At 28.6% G+C, this 24,094-nt stretch overlaps 1 protein-coding gene across 1 annotated transcript in view; it reads left to right on the forward strand.

Annotated features, from left to right (window-relative positions):
* The window catches only part of LOC127277983 (homeobox protein Hmx-like), a 46,765-nt gene extending 26,944 nt beyond the window's left edge, over nt 1-19,821 (forward strand). The window contains exons 2-3 of the mRNA XM_051299456.1: nt 3,141-3,369; nt 18,432-19,821. Coding sequence (XP_051155413.1) covers nt 3,141-3,369; nt 18,432-18,669 — 467 coding nt within the window. The 3' untranslated portion in view covers nt 18,670-19,821. The remainder of the gene's footprint in view (nt 1-3,140; nt 3,370-18,431) is intronic.
* Nucleotides 19,822-24,094: the final 4,273 nt, after the last annotated feature.

Genomic DNA, 24,094 nt, shown 5'->3' on the forward strand with positions numbered 1-24,094 from the left:
AACTAATTTTAAAATTATAATTTATCGTATCCTGAAATAAAGGGTTGTTCATAACGTTTTGACTGATTTTAGAAAAAACCGTATCGTCAAAAATTAAAAACTTCAAAAAGATTTCCATATAAATAAAGTGAATTTTGATCTGGAAAGTTATATTTAAAATTTAATGAATTGCGACGAGAAAACTCTATCGACATACAAAAGGCTCATTATTTATATCAGCCATTTTGCGGCTACAAACACCATTTTGCTTTTACGAGCGTACTCTATATAGATCTTAAATATAGCATATGAATACAAACTTCAATTTCTTATTAAAATAAGTGTAACAACACTTGAATTTTAAATCTTTGCTAAGCATATTTTTTAACTATATCATTTTGAGTCATTAATAATTTAACATTTCATTGGCTTAAAGTTTTTGTCCGTCCAATTACATGCAAGCATTCACACTTTTCGAGATTGAAACTAAATAATTTTTTTTTTTTTAAGATAAAATAATGTGTTATTTACACTTTGAATTTTAAAAATAAATTTTTTAAAATGTAGGGAGAACGAGACTTGATGAAATCTATAAACTTACGTAAATAGATTATTGTGAAGAAGTATTATTCATTAGAATAAATCACTAGGTACCTGATGATTCCTGATAGTGAAATACCTAGTGTTTATAGGTTTTGAGGTTGTGTCAAGGTAAATGTTAAACCGCAAATACGGTGAATCTGCCACTTTACCAACGCAATGAGATAACGATCCTCTATATATACAACCCATCAAGCCACTTTGTACAATTTGAATGACATTTACTTGTTCTGACTGATCTTGAATTCCTTCCCTTGATCAAATAAATTTTGATGTATATAAGTTATAATGTAAAAAATTTCGAGAATAAATAATGGGAGTAAAATTTTTTCCAGTTAAAAATCAACTCCAAATGTGAATTAACATTAAATTAACTCTCTTAGCATTAACTCTTTAAGCATAAAATTAATTCCCTTAGCATTAACTTTCTTTGCTTTAACTCCAAAAGGGTGGAACTTTTATAGAGTTGGAAGTTAAAATCTAACTCCTATTTCTTAAAGTGCGTATATAATAGAAATATGAAAAATCGAAACTAAAAAGTTTTACATGCAACTTACTCCGTAAAAAACGAACTCAATAAAAATCGCATTCTTTTGGAGTTAAAACAGAGGGAGTTGATGCTAAGAGAGTTAAAAAAAAACCTAAACTCAAAATGAGTTAATTTCAGAATCAATTTGATGTGCAACAAAAATGAATCAGTAAGATGGCGCCACGTTCTATGTCGTTTAGCATTTTCTCATTTTTGTTGTACTTCAAATTGAGTCTGATCGAACTCATTTGAAGTTCAGGTTTTTTCCGTGTAATGTATTAACTCACTTTTGAAGTTGATTTTTAACTCCAAAAATTTTACTCCCAACTTCGGATGCTATTAACTCCCCAAATTTTTTACAGTGTAATATACGTACAGTTATATTAACGTATAGGAACAATATTTGAAGCATTACCAAATAATTCTAAACTTCAATGTAGCTTATGTACAATGTATAAATTTAAAATTTATAGTAGTTTGTAAAGATTTGACTATAGTAATTATAATAAAAAAAATAATAATAATAATATGCCTAATAAACGGATTTTCAATTCTTGTAAAATGTTAATCTAACTTTAAAACTTCTATCATATTTAAACACTTTCATTTCATCGAGTGTTTATGTATATATACACGTATACTGCAAATTCTATATATATACAAAAGTCATTATGAGTGAATTACAAGAGGAAGAGAGAGGGCCCGACAAAATGGCATCATGAGCATGATAATTTAACGGATGTAATAGCTGGTACACGATTATCGTCCTAATAAGAGAGAGTGATGCAAAAGCTTCGTTGTCTAAAAGGGTTGAATGAAGAGAGAAAGAGAGACGAACAGAGAGAGAGAGAGAGAGAGAAAGAGAGAAGATGTAGTTAAAGTGAAGCTCTTTTCGAAAAAGGGGGTAAGGGGTTAAATGAGCAAAGGGAGGTAAAACATGGATTATAGCTAAGAGAGACGGATGTAATGAACAATATTCGCTTGGTGAGCCTTATAATACTTTAACGTTTTACTCGGGTTTGAATGCACAAACTCGTTCAGTTACCTGTCAAATTTTCTTCCGCTGAAATCTTCCCCGACATTTTCATTCAAAACTAACTATCCAAAATTATTAAATTGCATTTTGTCTATTTCGAACCAAAATCCTGAACTAAATTACGCTACTATAAATGCGGATATATGACTTGTGCTAATTTAAAATATTTTCTTAATATATATAATTAACTGAAAATGAATTATATTTATTAAATACTGTATAGGATGTAAAGCTATTTAATTTGCAAACAAAATTAATTTTATTTCTACTGTAAAATATATATATATAAATATTTCATTCCATTTAAATGTATATTACATAAAAAAAATTCAACAGATCCTAATCATAAAGAAAAAAAACAGGTTAATAACTATACTTTTTAGCATTTTGCAATATTTCGTTTAACCTTACTTTGCAATTTGTAAACATATCTCTATTTTATTTGTTTACCATATTTTCCGCAGACTAAAGTGAGATTTTTTCAATTTAGAACAAAAACAGTTGTAGTTTTCTTTTTTTTTAAAACAATTTACTCTTGTTAAAAAATAGGAACAACATTGAAACCTTTTTCTTTTAAGATAAAAATCAAAACAAATTACAATTTAGAAAAAAAAATGTAAACTATAAAACACAATTTTCTTGCTAATCCATTGATTTTATCAAATACTGACCCCATACCAACACTATATTTTTTTTATATTTTAAAAACTTTCTACATTTATTAACACAAAAAACAACAATTTTTCAATTTTTAAATAAATTTAACAATATCCACCAAAAAATTATGTTTAATTATTATTTATAATATTTAAATTACTTTTCAGTTATTTTTAAAATTTTTTTTTAAAATTGAATTGAAAATTTCTCTTTTAGAGATAAACAAAAACAAATTACAGATTTAAGTTAATAAAGATTTTATTCATCTTTGAATTCTCTTTGTTTTTTTTTCAGAAAGTGTAAAACACTGATTTAAAATGATTTTTTCTTGTATTGCAGTGGCTGGAGCGTTTCCAAGGCGAATTGGTCATCCTTATCAGAACAGGACGCCGCCAAAACGGAAGAAGCCAAGAACAAGTTTCACCAGGTTACAAATCGCCGAGTTGGAGAAACGCTTTCACAAGCAAAAATATTTGGCCTCAGCCGAAAGAGCTGCGCTCGCGAAATCTTTAAAGATGACGGATGCCCAAGTGAAAACATGGTTTCAAAACAGGCGAACGAAATGGAGGTAAGATATCCGCAGAGATAAAATTTATATATACTTGTCTATACCTATCATTTTTAAATTTCAATAAATATATTTTTTTATATAAATATATATTAGTTTTTTGAACTATATTTTCTAAAATTACTAAAACTGATGTAAAAATATGCGTTGGTATTATTTTGACACAATTTTTTTTGTAACAATTATTATGTTGTACAAACCGATGATAATGTTAGTTTGTGCAACTATAATATGAAAATCTAAAATGTTATTTCGTACTATTGTTATATGTATAATTTTAAGAATAAATTAACTTGTTATTTTCAATTATAGAAAATAATACTTTGAATTTTAATCATTGTCTAAAATAACATTATCCCTGGTTGTACAATATAACAATTGTTACAAAAAATTTTGTGTCAAAATAATACTGACCCATACAATCTTTTTTTTTGAAATAAAGATTTTTTTTAACAGTGTAAATTTCCCTCTGCGTAGGGGAGGATGGGGCATGAATAGTTAGGTAAGACTTTTTCGAATCTAGCGACAAAACCTGAATTTGTATCTGCAAACGAGTAGTATTTTTAGAAATCCTGGTTATTTGGCTATAATTTTGCTATACATTATTTTGCTGTAGACTGCAATCCCTACGAGATACGAATGAAAAAGTAAAAAAAAATTTTAACTATCCTTGCCCCAGTACCGGGGAAGGATAGTTAAAAGAATCCGAATGCTTAAAATGTCATAGAAAATCAGTAAATTCTCATTTTCTTTATTTTATTGGCACAGAAAATTAAAAGGCATTAAAATAAGCTGCAACGCTTCTTATTTTAATCCAATTTTGCTTATTTTAATCCATTTTGGTATTAAAATAAGCAAAATTGGATTAAAATAAGAAGCGTTGCAGCTTATTTTAATGCCTTTTAATTTTCTGTGGGATTTAGACTATTCAATATTGATATATCAAGTATTAACAACATGTTTTGAACATTTTCTAAATATCAATTATTGCATTAAAATACGTCTGAACTAGAATCTGAGGTTTAACCAATTTTCTTCAGATGATCACCAATTTTTTGGTCAATAAGGTTCGTTTTCCGCATATAATTATACGCACCATTATGTACATCAAACTAAAAAGAACAATTAAACATTTTTTTTTATAATTTGCAGTCGCATTAGCAGGATTTTATCGAGCCGTAGTAGCTCTAACTATACTTGCTCCATGACCCCATATTTCAGTTTTTTCTAAATTTTAAGGAACGACATGAATTAATTTGAAAATAAATACTATATTCGTGTTCAGCAGGAACTTCTACTCCGGAAAACACTACGTTGACATTTCAGCAAAAAAGACTTTTTACAAAAATAAACTCCTTACTTCGAAAATGGTGGCAGATTGACTTCCAATTTTCACTATCGTCTATTGGTGTTAAGACGCAAATATACCATGAATGACGCGATTTTTGAGCAAGCCGTCTAAGCATAACATCAACTTACTATCCTTGCCCCATCCTCCCGTACTCTTTTATAATATTACATTAAGCCTGAATCGAAGTACATGACTAATTCTGAGACTAAAATATTTGCAAATTTGAAGATAGTAGTGTGATTGAATAATTTTGAAAGGAAAAATAAAAAAAAACTGTTGAAGGTAGAAACCGCGCTTGGAATGTTAATAGTGGTTTAGCAGCGAGTCATGGGCTGTAGCACACACTGCTATCAGGTAGACGTATTGGGAGCCGTGAGTACGGGGACTATTCAAGATAAAAGAGGACGAAAAACACGTCATTTAGATTAAAAAGGACCCTGTTCGTTCGTATATAGCTTAACTTTCGATATTGCCAAAGCGACTGGAGGGCGAGACATCCCATGGCGATAATCTCCAAGAATATATACATATATACTTTTTAAATAACGAAAGAGCATGTACCTAACGTAATGTTCAACCTAAACTTTCTCATTCTTGCCCCAATCTCCATTTCTTATTCTCCCGATACTAAATTCTAATCAAACCCAACATACTGTCAACGTATCATAAATTTTTAAATAATATTTTAATTTACATTTTTAGTCATCGCAAATATATAAATATATTATTTTCATTTTAAAAATCCATTTTTTATTTATATCATCAACACAGAAAAAATATCGAAAAATTCAGAATAAATATTTTACACTCACTGGGGTGTAAAATAAAAGTTTTTAAAAGGGTCTTTTTCTCAGAAGAATAAGTTTCTAATAATAATTCGGAAAAAACAGTCTGAATGGGATTCGATTAGGAATCAAAGTAAAAAAAAAATAAAATTTAAAAGGTAAGTTTTTTCACGAAGCAGCTGCAGCAACGCTGTTTAAAGTAACGAGACGACTGTAGGTACAGATGAGATAACTCGGGCTTAATAATTCAGACATCTAACAGCTTAGTCCTGTCCCTACATAATGTACACCCACCCTGACGTCGCGTTCCCTCGACCAGGTTTGCTTTGTCTCTCTTTCTCTCCTGATACATTCTATATAAACTCTCTACAATCTCTTTCACTCCTTCTGACACCTCTCTTCTCCACCCTATCGCTTTCGCCCACCCCCAATATATCCCTTTCGCTCTCTTTCGCTTGCCGCTTCTTGGCTTTTAAACTGTCAAACATTCGAATCCGTCGTTTGAATCGCTTCGATCTACCTACTAGCAACCGACCCCAACGCTTTGCCTCGTTAAACATTCATCGACCCCTGTGTACAACCACGCCCGTAAATACTCGAACACGATCTACACGGATACGGATGGCCCGCCATTTTGACCTTCTTTGATATAATAATAAAGAGAAAAAGAAATCATGACTTCACAATTCAATCACCAGAATATATTGCATTGGATTAATCAAGACGCGAACTTCAACATTTATAGAAATAGAATTTATTTCACATGTCACTCTATTATAACTTAATTTCTGGTCAATTTAATTAAAAATTCATTTGGTTTATAGATTATATTGAGAGTTAAATTTGATTAATGATGAATTTAAAATTGTTCCACATTGAAAAAATTATTCTATTATAATAAATATACACTGTAAAAAAAATTAGGGAGTTAAAGTTACTGGGAGTTGTGCACTGAGAAAAAGAATTATTTGTTTCAAATATAAAGATCAGTTTAAAAGTTTTTGTTTAACCCAACACAGTTTTTATGTTTCACTGTAAAAAGAAAGTACTAAAACAGTACCGATTTTAGGTACTAAAATAGAACCAAATGACAATTTAGTACCTGAAGTCGGTATTAAATTAATACCTTTCTTTTTACAGTGTTAATTTTAATATATAGAAAATATTTTCTACTTTGGCTTAAAATTATTATTTGTTTGAATAATTATGTTTGATTCAAACATATTTTCTGTTTGGCTTAAACTGAAAATATGTTTAAAATTTTTATGTTTGATTTAAACATAAAAATTTATTTTGAATAAATTGAAATCAACCATAATTTATGTTTAAATTAAATATATTTTCACATTGAATCAACCAGAGAATATATTTAATTTAAACATAAATATGTTTGACTGTATAACAAAGCTATTTTAAGTTTGGGTTAAACATATTATGTTTGAATCAAACATATCGTTTTCTCAGTGTGAGTTAAAATTTTGGAGTTAAAAATCAACTCAAAAAGGGAGTTAATAATTAAATTAACTCCTTACAACCAACTCCCTAGGCATGAAATTAACTTGTAAAGCATTAACTCCCTTCACTTCAACTCCAAAAGGGTGGGACTTTTATATAGCATCCCCTAGGGAGTTGAAATTCAACTCCATTTTTTACAGTGTAATACTATTTTTAGTTTAGGAACTATTAAATTTTAGCAGTCGTATAAAGTAAGTTGTACCTTATAAAAAATTTGAAAAGTTAATGGCAAACGGAGTTGGGAGTAAAATTTTTCTCTTAGCATTAACTCCCTTAGCATCAACTCCCTTTGCTTCAATAATTACAAAAGGGAAGGACTTTTATCGTTATTAATCGTTCAATTGCATTGTAACTTTCCAGAAAACTTCTTTGGACCTTAATGAACAACTTTCTCACTGGAAGTTTGTTGCTGGTGAAAATTTACAAAAATTCCTCACAGGGTGAAAATTGCAGTTCATGAATTTTGCAATGTCTTATTAAAAAATTAATAACTTTTGCTTCCTCGTGGAGGAAGCTATGTAGTCCTTTCGTTTATAAAATTTTTAAAAATGGTGAAAACAAATTTTCCTCTATATAGAAACATGTTATATGAGATCCTGATCAATTGTCCGGATGTATGTATGTGTGTGTGTATGTATGTGTGTGTGTGTGTGTGTGTGTGTGTGTGTGTATGTGTGTGTGGATCGTTTTTGTGAACACGATATCTTTAACAGGTTTTAATGGATTTGGATAAAATTTGGTAGGCTTATTTAACACATTAATCTCTCAAAAATGACGAGAGGATTTTTAAAAATACCCCAAAAAAAAAATTTTATCGTCTTTTTTCCAAAAAATTTTTTTTAATTGAAAAAATTTTTAAATCGAAAAATTTAAGGTAATATATAATATAATCGTCTTCTTTATGTCAAGATGAATCGATTGATATATATAAAGTATAGATTTGATTGAAATTTAAAGAATTAATGAAAGTTAAAAAATCAAAAATTCTCATTTTAGCTAAAAAATTATGTGTTTATTTAAATTCATGTTTATATATGAAATAATTTTATTCCCTGCATTAAAACGAATCGATTCGTATATATAAAGTTTATGTTACACTCAAAATTAATTAAAATTTCTTTATTTTTCAAAAAATTTAATTAATTTAAAACATTTTTAACTCGAAATTTTTTAAATCAATCAATTGAATTGGACAAATTCATTGCTTCCTTCACGAGGAAGCGAATTTTTTGCTTCAAACAATGAGGAAGCATAATGTTTATGAAATAAACATAAAGGACCCCCTCCTTGTTTTATTTTTAATCAAAACAATTTTTTCTTTTTTTAGTTACTCGTAGAATATAATAACACGTATTTTCGTTTTTGTTTCATTAAGAAATTCGTAAAATTGTCTGAGCTGTCGCGAGTTGAAGTCAAAAAAATAATGAAAATTTTCTTTTTTTAAAAAACAGTTTTTCTTTTATATTTCGAAAACGGAAAAAGATGGAAAATTTCTTATTAAGAAAAAAAGATGCAAAAAAAAGTTAAAGGAAAAAAAGATGCGCCTTTTAATTTTCTATAAGGTAATATATTTAAAAAATTAAAATTTTGAATTTCAATTTTATTGACATTTTCGTACGCTGACCGGCTTCCGGGCGTCCGGCCCGAGCTCGCGACCGGTTGTTCGATTGGGTGCCTCAATTTTCGGATACATTTCAATGCTTTAAAAATGTTTTTCCTTATGTTTTGAATAAAAATATTAAATCCGTGTTATCAAAAAATTTCATGAATCTTTCAAGTTTTCGAGAAAACTATTAAAAGTTGAAAATATTGGTGTATGACAACCACCCAGCGTGACCTCGAAGGGTTAATTGACAGTATTCTTTGTATAATTTTGTAAAATTTATATTCCAAGAATATTTCTCTGCTAAATTTATTGACTTATTTGAAATTATTTAATTAATTTATTGACAATTTGAACTTCTCTCATAACTTTTAATATTTTCATCGATAATTAAAGTTTCCCATCCTATAGTGCATTACACAGAAAAAACTTGGACTCATTTTTGTTGCAACTCATTTTCTTTTGGGTATCGAAATGAGTATGGGACAAACTTCATGTTATTCAAAATGATATTGGCTGGAATTTCAGATTTCTAAGTTGGCATCATAAGCAGAGTAATTTTGTATTTCAATTATTGTTTCTAATATTTCAACAACACCAGAAAGATTATTTTGACCAGTACGAATATTTAGAAGTTTTTAAATAAAAATTATTTATTATTATTTACGTAGATAATAATTAATTTCATAAGTTTTTAAATTTACCGCTATTATTTAAGTTGGCAGTACCGTTCCTGTTGTCAAAACACATGTTTTCATTTTTCTAACCTAAAAACATATTTCCTTTATTATTTTATTACGCGATTACAAGCAATTTTTAATCAAATATATTAAGTCTAGCGTGTTATTTACTTCTTTGTAATTATTATATTTCATGTTTTTGTGCAAAATTATTCGTTATTTCACAATATTTTTCCATTTTTCTTTTTCTCAAAATGAAACTTGCCTGTTTCATTTTGATACTTTTACCTTAGAACTCGAAATGAAACAACCAGTTTCATTTTTGCTGCGAATCAAATTGAGTATAGAATCTATACTCAATTTGAATTCAGGTTTTTTCTGTGTAGGTACTCAAGCTGTCTGTCCCAACCGCAATATCTACTTCGAGTTGCGCGAAGGAGACTAGATTTAGTCCCCTCCACGCAACTTGAAGTAGATATTGCTATTGGGACACTCTCTTAATTTGAATCAGTGAAATTTCACTAGTGAAATAGCTAGAAGTCGGTTACTGAATCATTTAGTGAAATTTTCACTGAAAATCAGTCATATATCACTGATTTCCAGTGAAAATTTTACTAAATGAATCAGTCAATCTGTTTTACCTATTACCGATAATACAGATTGACTGATTCATTTAGTGAAATTTTCACTGGAAATCAGTGATATGTGACTAATTTTCAGTGAAAATTTCACTAAATGATTCAGTAACCGACTTCTAGCTATTTCACCAGTGAAATTTCACTGATACAAATTAAGAGAGCAGACAGTCCGAGCGCCTAATGCACTATTGCGCATATGGACATCATTAATTTAATTTACGCTTTTTTCATTTTTTTGAGAAATCAATTATGTGAAATTTGAAAAATTTTACTTCTTTAAAAAAAATGAAAAAAAATTGACACTCTTTAACAATGTAAACTTATTTCAAAAATATAATTTACAAAAAATATTTTAGATAAAGTGACTCTTCCTATATCCCTAAATTCTTTTTTTAATAAAATTAAAGTTCCTAATTTTGTAAACTTTTGAAAGAATTCACAAGTATATTTAAAAAACATAAATTTTTAAAAATTTTAATATTTTTGTATTATTTTTTTACAGTTAATAAGAAATGCGCTTTTAAAAAAATTAAATAAAAAAACTGTTCGTAAAATAACATTTTTTGGCAAAACCCAACCGTAAAATTAAATTTTAAACACGCTAAGCTATGTGCAATACTCTCTAAATTTGAATCAGCGGAATCTCGCTGATTCTCAGCTATAAGTATACCACTGATTCTAATCAGCTTATATGCACTGATGAATTAGTTGAATTTCACTGATTTTTCAGCGTATATCCGCTGATTGGTACCAGTGGTATACTTATCGCTGATTCAAATTTAGAGAGTAAGTATATCAGTTTTACATAGTGTGTAAAAGATAACTTTACACACTTTTGTGTTTATTTATTTGCATAATTTTTTATTAAATTTTGCGTTAAAAAGCTCGACTAAATTGCTGTGATGGAAAGAGAAAGTGTGCGTAAAAGTACGATTTCCCCTCGAGCGATTTAGTCGAGTTTGTGACGCAATAGGTGTTATAAAAAAATCTTTTGCAACCTGTTACAATTGCGCATGCGTCAAATACACTGTTAGAAAAATCTGTATTAGATTTAATATACATGCGTATGAAGCGAATATGCACTACAGTTATTGAAATCTAAGATACATGTATATTAAATTTAAAGTGACAACATGGCGGCTGTAGATGCCTATTTCACCAAACGGTCATTATTTCCTTGATATTGAAAATTTATTTGAAATTGAAACAACAGTGCGTAATTCTTTAACTATTGTGTTATTTATGTCCAAATAATGTTTTATAAGGGGAAAATTTTTCAAAAAAAACATTCTAAATACAAGAATTTTATTACTTATATGTGACATTTAGGTTAAGTACTATAAATGTCAAATTATATGCATTTTTACAATGTAAATTGATTTAAACTTGTATTTACATGAAAGAAATTACTTTGCTTTATTAATAAAAACCTTATTTTGTACACAAGAACATGTATAAATTGAGTAAAATGCAATTTTTTTATTTGAATTTTTTTCAGTGACAAAATTTAATATACTTTGTATATGAATTACACTCTAATATACCAGTTTCTTAAATTTAAGTACTTTATGTATATTAAAACTACAAACATTTTTAACAGTGTAGTTATACTGCACTGTTCGCATAGGGGGGGGGGTTAAGAAATTTGTGACAACCAGCAGAAAAAATGGTGCTAATATACATGTAAAACAGTGTGACGTGGGAGAGATCAAAAAAGGATAAATGACGTACTTTATGGACAAAGCCATATGAAAGCAGATTAATTGAAATAACAGTGCTTAATTCTTTAATTAATATGTTGTTCGTGTCAAACAAATAATGTTTCATAAGGGAAATTTTTTTCAAAAAATCATTCTAAATACCAGAATTTTAATGCTCATATATGTATGACATTTAGGTTAAGTACTCTAAATGTCTAATTATATACATTTTGACAATGTAAATTGATTTAAATTTGAATTTATATGAAAGAAATTATTTTGCTTTATTAATAAAAACTTATTTTGTACACAAGAACATGTATAAATTGAGTAAAATGCAATTTTTTAATTCTGATTCCTATAGGTAATTAAATTTTATATACTTTATATATAAATTCGCTTTAATATACGCAGTTTCTTAAATTTAAGTACTTTATGTATATTAAAACTACGAATACTTTTAACAGTTTACGCTAATTGGTAACAGTGGTATACTTATCGCTGATTCAAATTTAGAGAGTATAATAATCAAAGGAAAAAAGCGAAAAAATTTCAAATACTTCTGGAAAATAGTGTGTGACAAATATTCGATTGGAGTACCAATTTGATGTATTATTTTAATTATTATTAATAAAAAAATAATAGAATTTCATAATTGAAAAATTATTGTTTTTATAGGGAAAAGAACAATTGTAAATTCGATTAGTTAGAAATTTTTCAAATGAAATATTTAGAAAAATATTAATATGGTAGAATATCAAAAATCGATGCTGTTTAGTATTCACGAGTCCGTATAATGGTCGGCATTCTGCGTGAAATCGCAATCGCATAATGATAAGAGTAACGCGTTCCAGGATGAGAGAATATGGTTATACTGGTCCTGGTGAATAGGGAGCTTGCCGTCGGGGCTGCAAAATGTAATCGGCACAGCGCCCTCAATTATTAATTGCTAACCGCGTTAATTACTTCCATTGGCGTAGGCACACCTGTCACTGACACAATGGCGTAATACTATATCTACAAAATCCTCCTCAAATATAGAGCAATATACTATACCTATATGTAGTACTTCGAATTTTAAAATATTAATAAATACACCAAATTCACAATTGAAACAAAAATCATTAAAGAAATTACAAAATTTTACTCCCATATTATATAAATATTTATAAAAAATTAATCTGTTTAAAGAAAAAAGTCAATTCAAAAATTAAAAAAGAAAATTTGATTTAAATAACAGGTTACTATTATTAAATAAATACTTATTTGTATTAAATAATTATTTTAAATTAGAGGTTGTAGGCAAATTTAATTAATATTAAATTAATTAAAATTAATACCTGAAATATTTTAGTACATGTATAGTTACATCAATTATACAAAGATGTATAAAACCGTCATTGTTTTCTTTTTTAATTCTTGTTATTATTGTAAAAAAATATTTTAAAAAAGAACAAACAATCAAATTATTTTAATTAATATGACAATACCTTTTTAACAATTACCATATGGTAAAAATTAAAAGAGATGTTTAAACATAACCTCTTTAATTCATTCTACAAAATAAAAGAAGAGAACAAATAATTTATTTATAATTATTTAATGTAAGTACAACTTTTTCTAAATTCAATGTGAAACAAAATAAATAATTTTATATTGTGTTATTAATTTTAAGATCTGTTACTATTTTCAACAAAAAAATTTTTTTAGAAAATCTTACGTAAACTTGATAAGGGTAACGGTTGTTACCGAAACGTCATTTCAAATAAACAAAATATTGTAAAAAAACTGACCTAAAACCTCTAATTTAATACAATTATCACCTCATAAAAATAATACATTAAATAAATTAAATAATTATTATTTCAGTTAGGTAATTAAATGGTATTTATTTTAAAGACACAAATTATTGTTCCAAATAAAATTTATTTAATTGAAATTAAAATTATTTAGTTCAAGTAAATATTTATTTAATAATAGTCACAAGTAACCAATTATTTGAATCAACTTTTTTTTCCAGGATAACATAATAATTACAAAATTTTTGAAGACTAGAAAAAAAATTTTTGAACTTGTTTTTATTTCAATTTGTCTAAAAATATAGACCCTATTTCAAAATAAGATACAGAACCAGGAAATTAATTTCACAGTGTGACTGATATAGTACGAAAAAACTGAAGCAAAAGAGAGCAAAAAATATTTTTTTTTTTTCAAGGTTAGAGATGATCAAGTAAATTACAGGAAGTCCCTAACCAAAATTTCGTCAGACATCTAGTATAGGTTAAATCAACAAGAGACACACAAACGCATCTGAGTTTGAATCTTGAACACGATTCATAAGAAAAGACGATATTAACACAAGAGTAGCCACCGGTCTTTAGTACAACACAAACCATTATAATATTATAACGACTGCTTTAAAAACCTGTTTAAACTACACCAAAGATATCTTTCTCTTCAAATAATAAATTCAAATCTGAAAAAAATGAACATAATAATAATACAGAAGTAATGTTTGCAATGAATACGAAGAGATTTTAATTTGGAATTCTAAAGTGCGTAAAAGTCTTGTGCGGTATCTATATAAAATGGTCGTTAATTTCTTCAACTCACGTTTAACATAAAATATCACTTTTCGATAGAAACTCGTTTTTTCAATCTCTCTTATATATAGAGAAATATTTCAAGTATTTTACAATTTTAAATTATCGGCGCGTTTAGGCAAATCTTGATTATATATATATATATATATATATATATATATATATATAAAACTCAAGTACGAAATGATCCATCATAGTAGTTAAAGAGATGTCGTTATGTGAGGTCTATTTGAATAAAACATATTTGTAGAATAGTACATGGCTACTGCTTTGGAAGAAACATATCATCAGACACAAAAAAGGAGAACACGCGGTGTGTGCGTTGATAAACAAAGGTACATCGAAACCGTTTAATTACTGGAGACCGAAGATTAACTCTAATGGAACGATGCTGTTTCGAGCCTCGAGTTCTTGTTGCTGATTGGCCGCAGGTTCCTACCTGGCGCCTACCAGGCTAAATAACTTTTGAGTTTAATTGTAGCACACACGTTATCGGACCGAACGGTTCTTTATTGGACAGCAACGTCGTCACCAGTCCTTTGGGGGCATTCCTTTTAAGCGTCGAGCATTAGTGACTACTTCTTTTTTTTCCTTAAACAAGGTAAACGTATTATTGACGCCACGATAAAGCCACCCAAATACCGAGGGTGTTTAAAAAGTTGAAAAGATTCAACGATATGGTAAGACCACATGATTTCGTTATATACAACAAACAAAAAGAAAAATAAGATAAAAGAAGAACAACTACAAAGAAAAGATAAGGAGAATTTAAAAGTTTCAACAACAAAAAATAAGAAACAATGTCAATAAAATAAAATAAAGAAGCAAAATTATAAAGTGAAACAGTGTGTTTGGAAACTCTTCGTATATATATATATAAGAAAGATCGTGCGGTAATTGCCAGTAGCCACTTGAGGGAATAGACTTTTTATTTTTATCGATTAATTAAAATCAATTCATTGCACTCCGAGTAATATTAATTTCAATTAACCTTGATCTGATCGAGTATGCAAAAGATACGTATACATTTTTTTCCATAAAGAGAGAGAGAGAAAAAAGAAGAGTAAGAAAGAAAAAGAAGCTCGCAGCTGTCGAGTTTTGCCATTTATGTTTAAAGCATGTACCCATTTTCGCGATAAGGGTAAAAGTTGAAGATATAGAGACGGTAGTTTGGATTTCCTTACGGAGCAACTTGCGTGACAACCGCTCGGCCATTTTGCGGTGTCCTAATAGTTTTAGAGCTAGGAAGCAGACAAAAGCAGACAAGCCACCCTTCGCGACCAACACACCCCTTTTCATCCCCTCCACTCGTCACACAACCCCCAAGCTAACAACGACGCCGGCGCTCCTTAGCGACGAATCTAATTAACTTTATTACATTTCTCTTCTGTTTTCCACCCTAACAACACGACAGTCATTTTCCCACTTCTCAATATCAGATCTTATATATACGATATCTAACGAAAAAAGTCTCAAAAAATATATTTATTTAAATACTCATTTTCTTGTGCAAAAGTATAAATGTTTGATAAATTTTTTTAGAGATTTATATAAAACAAAAAATAAATGGAATAATATGTGTATATTTATAAACGTGAGAGATTTAATTGTATAATATTTAGTTCAATCAATAATGCATTTGATTAAAATAGCCAAATGTTTTTGCCAATACATAATTATTTTTCTCAATAGGTCACAAAATGATTTCATTTACTTTTCCATCTTTTATTGAATCAATATTATATAAGTATAGCTTTAAAATTTATTTTTTGTTAGAAATGATATTTATTTATCCACACGAGAAATAATATTTACTTCCAAAAGGGAGAATATTCATTAGAATTTCGTCAAATTTTTTGTTAAAATAACAATTATTTAAAAAGAAAATCTCATCAAAATTAAATTCGATTAATTGAAAAAAAAATTTCAATAAAATTTCTTGTAACTTCGTAGTTTTGTCGTTTTTGAATTTCCGAATAAAAAATGTAAATGACAAAACTTAAAAAGTGGAAAAAGGCGGCAACAAATGAAAATCTTGCTGTCTGTGATGAGGAGTTTGAATCTTTCTTTCATTTAACTACACCTAGAGAAATATTTTATTTGAATTAAATATAATACATTTGAGTTAAATAAAATTTTTTATTTAAATCAAATAAAAATTTATTTGCATCATTAATAAATACTTATTAGGCTGTGAGACAAATATAACAATTCTCTGGGTGTATACACGGAGAAAAAAGAATTGTTGTGGTTATTAAAAATTAAGTCCACACAACAATTCCGGATTGTAAATATAGAACCAGCAGTTCTATTTGTTGTTGGGACAAAAAAAAATTGTTAAAATGGGATTGTCATTAAAACTATTCGGATTGTTCGGTGAACAAACAGAATTGTTTGATGAACAAAGAAAATTGTTATGGAACAGCTGAAATAACAAAACTAAATTGTTAAATCGGCAATACAATTTGTTGTATTAACAAAGCTTTGATCCGTCTAATACAATTTGTTTACTTTCTTCGCGTTCTAAAATAATAATCGATAGCAGATTTGCGTAGGTCATATCACCAGTTTCATTTGCATTAAAATCTGTGGAACATGAAACTTCTGAATCAAATTCTTTGACCTGAAACCAAAAAATTATTTTCAGTTGAAATTTGTTGTTAAGTAATATTAAATATACATTTTGTATTTTTTAAGGTGAAGTTATGTTCAATAGTAACCGAGTATATAACTTACCGATAGACGATGAAATTGTCTCTTATTCACTACACTTGCAATAAATTTCTCACTTTAACCGGATTCATTATTTAACAGCACTTTGTCATTTAAAAAAAAATAATAATAAAAGCAAAAGTGGCCAATGTGCCAGAAGCAAACGACGCGACGATCTGCACGACAGTTTGCGAGAATTCAAGATGACCACGTGACATGGAACAATAAACCTGTCAGCTAAACAAATCCGGATTGTTCCATCAGCAATTGACAGAGAGTTTGCTTCTGCAACTGTAGGGAATTACAAACTGAACAAAACTGACAACAAAATATTCGTATTGTTGTTAAAACAACATATATTTGTATTGACAACAATCCGAATTGTAATATTAATATTTCGAATTGTAACATCAACAAATCTACTGACAACAATCAAAAAATTGTTTGCACAACAATCCCATTTTTCTCCGTGTATTTGTCTCAAAATAGACATGTATTTGTTGCAAATAAATTTTATTTGATTTAAATAATCCGGATTATTTAAATCGCCTGTATATATTTTTTTTGGTTTTGTCAAAATCACAGAAAAAACTTGGACTCATTTTTGTTGCAACTCATTTTCTTTTGGGTATCGAAATGAGTATGGGACAAACTTCATGTTATTCAAAATGATATTGGCTGGAATTTCAGATTTCTAAGTTGGCATCATAAGCAGAGTAATTTTGTATTTCAATTATTGTTTCTAATATTTCAACAACACCAGAAAGATTATTTTGACCAGTACGAATATTTAGAAGTTTTTAAATAAAAATTATTTATTATTATTTACGTAGATAATAATTAATTTCATAAGTTTTTAAATTTACCGCTATTATTTAAGTTGGCAGTACCGTTCCTGTTGTCAAAACACATGTTTTCATTTTTCTAACCTAAAAACATATTTCCTTTATTATTTTATTACGCGATTACAAGCAATTTTTAATCAAATATATTAAGTCTAGCGTGTTATTTACTTCTTTGTAATTATTATATTTCATGTTTTTGTGCAAAATTATTCGTTATTTCACAATATTTTTCCATTTTTCTTTTTCTCAAAATGAAACTTGCCTGTTTCATTTTGATACTTTTACCTTAGAACTCGAAATGAGACAACCAGTTTCATTTTTGTTGCGAATCAAATTGAGTATAGAATCTATACTCAATTTGAATTCAGGTTTTTTCTGTGATACATTTTTTGTTTAACAGGTCAAAAACTACAAAGTTACAGGAAGTTTTATCGAATCCTTTTTTTAATTTATTTTGGAATGGGTCCTTTTCACTAGTTTGAATTCGAACTTTAGCAACCATTATCCTATCTATTTTATTTAGTAATTACTAAGGAAATTCTAAAAATGGCTCATTAAAAGCAGTATATTTATAAATGAACTAAAATTCTAAATAACTATTTTCATTGTTTTTTTTTTTTAATGTTTCAGGAGACAAACGGCCGAAGAGAGAGAAGCAGAAAGACAGGCGGCAAATCGTTTAATGCTGTCGTTACAAGCGGAAGCTTTAGGAAAAGTTGGATATCCAACTTCAATACCATCTCATCCATCCAATACATCTGTCCCTAATCTCGAAGGCCAACAGGCCCCTCCACCATTAGCTCATCCCGTGGGTCAATGGGCCTCACCATACGGTCCACCCCAACCTCTCACTGATCCTATTTGCTGAGTGTAATGAAGAAGCCATGTAAATTTAAGTTTCACATTATTATACGAGCTCTAGTTTTTGCTTCTTTCTGAGAATTCGTTCGCAAAGGAAACATTAAACAATGAATATTCCGCAAGAACTCACTGTATATAGATGTACCGAGAGTTCCTCGAAGACTTAACGCTTAACTTGAACCACGAACAGAATCAGATAATCACCTTCTCTCGTTCAAGGAAAGGAAAAAAAAATTATATACATATATATGTGTGTCAGTGAAAAAAGTTGAAAATAAAATTAGTTAACAAGAATTTTTGAAACGCGTCTTACAAAATTGACTAAGAGGACATGTGAAAAAAAAATTTATTATTTTTCAAGCAGGAATCAAGAATGACATTAATTTTTTAACATATATTCAAATCAATAAAACTAAATTATGAATATAATTTCAAAATAATATGATCTCAGAATAAATAAAATTATTATGAGCGGAATATTCAAGTTGTCTGATTGCCAAAAAAATGACGAAGCTTGACAGTCTCGACTGCTGAGTTGAATAATGTAAATATTTCTTTAAAAAGTGTTGTGATTCTGTTAATGTTGATAAAAGTAGAATTTTGTATTTTTTATTAATTTTCGTGAATTGGAAAAGTATATATATATATATATTTGAAGACTATGTCAAGAATATTATTTTGTTAACGAAGAAATAGAAATTTTTCTTTGTATTTTTCATTTCAAAATGGATTTTTACTGTGAAACAGATATGTGAAAATCACTATAACACACACACACACACATAACATATCTTTGTATATATATAAAAAAAATTAAGTTAAGATCTGCTTATAAATATAAGCAACACATGCTTATTTTATCATGGAAAATTTATTAATTCTACCATGGTGAGTCTGTATGAGCATATATCCTGTACATAATTACTGAAGGTACGAGTCAGATTATAATCGTAACGATGATACTATTTGCGATACATTGCATCGTTACTGTTATTGACATATAATTATATTAAATATTTGAATGGAACGAAGCTTGTATTCTGCGTTAAGAATAATCCTAAGGCTACCGATCTTTAATGAACTATGTGATGTTATGTACCTATACTTGTAATGTGTAAATATAGAACAAAAATGAAATGGACATAAATGATCTATACTAGAAAAATATATGTCTTATTTATCAATTCCTGACAATTTTGTTAAAAAATATAATTATAATTATTATTTATTAAAAATAAATCACTAACCTTATACTCTGCATCCGATGTATATATTTCGGACGATAAGATGTACTGGAAACACACGCGATTTAAAAAATTTCTAACATTCCTGATATTTAAATGAAAAAAACAAAATACTTTTTCTAAAGATTTAAGCGATCGCGATTTTAAGAATTTCGAACACTCCCGAAGCTATTTTATTTTAAAAATTATAAAATTTTCACTAACGGTTATAATGATGTGCAATATATAACAGGTCTATACACAAATTACAACTGATGAAATTTCCTTTGGTATTTCCAATATTCCAATTTGTCTGCAAACTGTAAATGGAAAATATAAAAGTCAGTTTTATTAATTATTACTAAAAAAAATAAATTTAATATTATGTAATTTAAAATAATAATATCAACCCTGATAGGAAAAAGTCATGGCGCTAGCTAGCACTGCTGGATTACATAAGCGCCATGAATTTTTTCTACTAGGGAGTTACATGTAAATAAATTTGTCATTGGAACGGCTTAAAATAAAATACTTCTTCTTTTGATTGATTGATTTTTTTATTTCGTTAATAATTTTGATTATTTTATGGTATTAATTTAACCTGCAAGGCTTTATAATACCTCATATTTCACTGTTTTCATAGAATTTGATTTTTAATGTTAATATTATTTATTTATATAATTTAGTCTCAAGATATATATTTAGATTTTCCCTGACTATATGGATCATGATTTTGTTTGCACGAACGAATTAAAAAGTATGGAAACCCAAACATAAACTCAAAACTGAAAAATAGTTTTTAACGCAAATAAAAAATTTCAAATAATTTTACAAGATTTACTTACACACTTTTCGGAAAAACTTATGTTGAATTAAAATCTTTTGTTAAATAATTATGTTTTTAATATTTTGACTTTTCTCTTTTTTTATTAAATAATTATTTAACAACTGAAAAAAGTTTACGATTGTAGAGAATGCATAACTAGATCTTCAAAAATTGTTTGAAAATATTTTTTATTAAAGTAGTATAAGGTGCTCCTACTCTAAAGGTACACTTTCACCAGTTGGCTGCCTGCAGAAGTTGTCATGGCAACGTATAGGAGTAATAGAGATAGTCAATTCAAATTTGAATTTTCTCTCTCTTACTCCTTTACGTTGCCATGACAACTCCTGCAGGCAGGCAGCCACCGGGGTGTGAGTGCGTCTTTAGTTAGCGATACTAACGCTCTTGCGGAGAAACTGTTGCAACTCAGGTGAGAGATGAAGATTAAATACAATTTTCAGTTTTGAGGTTATGTTAGGGCCTCCATACTCCTTAAACTATAATCTTTAACGAAACAATTCCTTCTGTATGAGCATTTCAATTGAAGTAAAAAAAAAAACGCAAAAGGCATGGTCCAATAACAAATATAATAAATAAAGTGTTCCTCTAGCAAAAAATGTACCTAATCAATATCTAAAAGCGTCAGTTATGAAAGGAAACGAAAATGGGAAAGTATAGCAGAGGTTCAAAGACTTTTCTGATAATAAAAGTCTGGACAAGGACATCGTCGTCGGTTTCTTTCGATTCCGGCAATTGTTTTATTTCCTCAGAATGATCCTATATACTTCTCCTAGAGCTCGAATGTCGTGGGGTCTTCGCTTACCGGATGTGGCTACGTTTACTGCCGATAATTGCAGAGAAGATACCAAGCGCCGTCCTGCCCAATTATTTGAGGACAAATGCCGACCGAATGAAGAGAGAATGAAAGTTATCTTTCTCTCTCACACACTCTTAGATGGATGAAGGCGCGACAGGATGCTGACACCCCTTCCAAAGATTCTAGATCACTAGACCACCTATATAAAAAAAAGTCTTTCTCTCCCTTTACTGTCCACTTACTTAATACTTTGTCCAACAAAGCTTATTCGGTTCGTCAAACAGTAGTTAACTTTTCTCAGAGAGGATATCTCATCTCTACTACTTATTGTGCAGTGAAACTTAAACCATTTGGCTAATAACATTTTAGCTGTAAATTAAATTTTCTTATTCAACAAGTTCACTACTAGAGTGACAATGACAAAATAAATGTCTAAATGTTGTATATTATAAAGAATGTTTTCTTTTAAACAAATTTTTTTTTTTAATATTTCAATTATATTTTTAAATTATTCTTTCTTTATTAAAAATTATATTAACTTTGGAACAGTAAAAATTTTTTTTAATTTTAAAATCGAATATTTCCAAACTTTTTTAAGGTCATGTGATTGTTATTAAGGTTTTCTAGCAAAATATTTAATAGATTGAGCTGAAATTTTGTGGAGAACTTGAAAATAGTATAAGGATTCGGTATCATAATAATATTTTGTCAAAAAATTTATTTTAAAAAAATTACATATTTGGAGAAATGACTAAAATCGTAGGTAGGGGAAAAAATTTTGCAAAATAAATTTGCCAATGCAAAATTTCCAAAATTATTAATTTTCCAAACCACTAATTTCCAAAAGTTCTTTTTTCCAATGAACATTTTTTCCAAAAGTTCTTTTTCTTTATTTATCGGGATTTTAGGTGCAACTTCATGTTAAGAAACAGTTAAATTCTAGTTTAAATTTTTTAGTTAAATTTTAGTTTTTATTATTTAAAATGGCAGAAATGATTCAAGTTGGAAAAACGATTTACTTACATGCCGATGGCTATTTATATTATAAACATTCGAATGGAAAAGCTAACGTTAAGTATTGGAAATGTCAAAATACCGAATGTTCAGCACGAGCAGTAACAATCATTTGCGGAAACACAATAACGGTACGCAAAGGCTGCAAGCCTTTGAAGATCACCCTGATCATGCTCCGAATCGAAAGTAAAGAACAGGAAGCGTATCTAAAAATTTTTCAAGTTACCCAAGAATTGATTGAAAAATTTAAAATTCACTTTATTCTACCACAAATTTTAATGTCTGATTTTGAATTGGCCATTATTAATGCTGCAAAAGCTACTTTTGGAGACATCGTGCTCTGTTGCTTATTTCACTTGTGTCAAAGCGTATTTAAACGAGTACAGAATGAGGGACCACAAAAAAAAATACAATGATGAGAATGATCGAAGCATTAAGGGGGGAACACCAGTTGTAACTCAAAAAATAATGCTTTTTTCAAGAATATTTTCCAAAAGAACAATGAATCTTTTTAAAGAATACTATTTATTAGTTAAAAGTACATGTAAAAAGCTGTAATTTAAAAGAAAAAAAAAATTTTTTTAACAAAAACTTTTGGAGATATGAGCCATTGAAGTGGCGTCTTAAGAAAAAAGGCGAATTGCGGTGACCAGCATTCTGCAAGTATACTTCGTCTGAAATACAAAAATGAAATTGATTTACATTTATTATAAGATTATCTAGTTCGTGATCGAAGGATTTAAAAAAAAAAAAAAATTTGACAAAATGGCGACCTGTCAAAGTCAAAAGTATGATTTTCGTTAAAAAAATACGGTCGATTTTCAGCTATATAAAAAAAAGTTTTGCATAAAAAAAAAAATCCTTCGATCACGAACTAGACTTATATGTGTAAATGAAGCACACTAAATTTTAAATAAATCGGTTTAATGGTATTCGAGTAATCGTGGTCACCGACTTGGAAAATGTCATTTTGAGAAAAACGCATTCAAAGTTTCAACTTACTTTTTTTTGTTCAGAAGAAATTTTGTTTCCAAGTTACAAAGAGTCATCGATTCTTGGACCATATAATAACTCTTCCGCAGTGGTTGCCGTTTCTAAATCATAGGAAAAGGCCATCTGTCGTTAGGGTCAGTTATGGCTGGCCACCTTGTATGAAGCCACGGGACGCGCCGATGCAGTGTTCTGTATATCTCATTTATTTTTCACCGGATCAACTTTGAAATTTACAGACACATTTCTAAATATGTGTACTTTAAGAAAATGCACAAAAAAAAAAATTGATTTTTCGAAAGTTACAACTGGTGTTCCCCCCTTAAAGAGGCTACACAGATGATGTGTGCCTTAGCGTTTGTTCCGTCAGATACAGTACCTGAATACTTCGATATATTGTTCACACTTACCAAAAATATGTTGACGATAACGACATTCTAGGATACTTAAAAGCCATCGGCTACCATCTGCATTTTTAACGAGATTCTTTTAATATCTTTTTTTGGAACTTTTCTATTTTGGAATTTTTATATTTTGGAACTTTTGTACTTTGAAATTTTTGTAC

This window comes from Leptopilina boulardi, unplaced genomic scaffold, assembly GCF_019393585.1.
Source record: "Leptopilina boulardi isolate dan_hultmark-lab unplaced genomic scaffold, ZJU_Lbou_2.1 LbouV2_193, whole genome shotgun sequence".
Classification (NCBI taxonomy): domain Eukaryota; kingdom Metazoa; phylum Arthropoda; class Insecta; order Hymenoptera; family Figitidae; genus Leptopilina; species Leptopilina boulardi.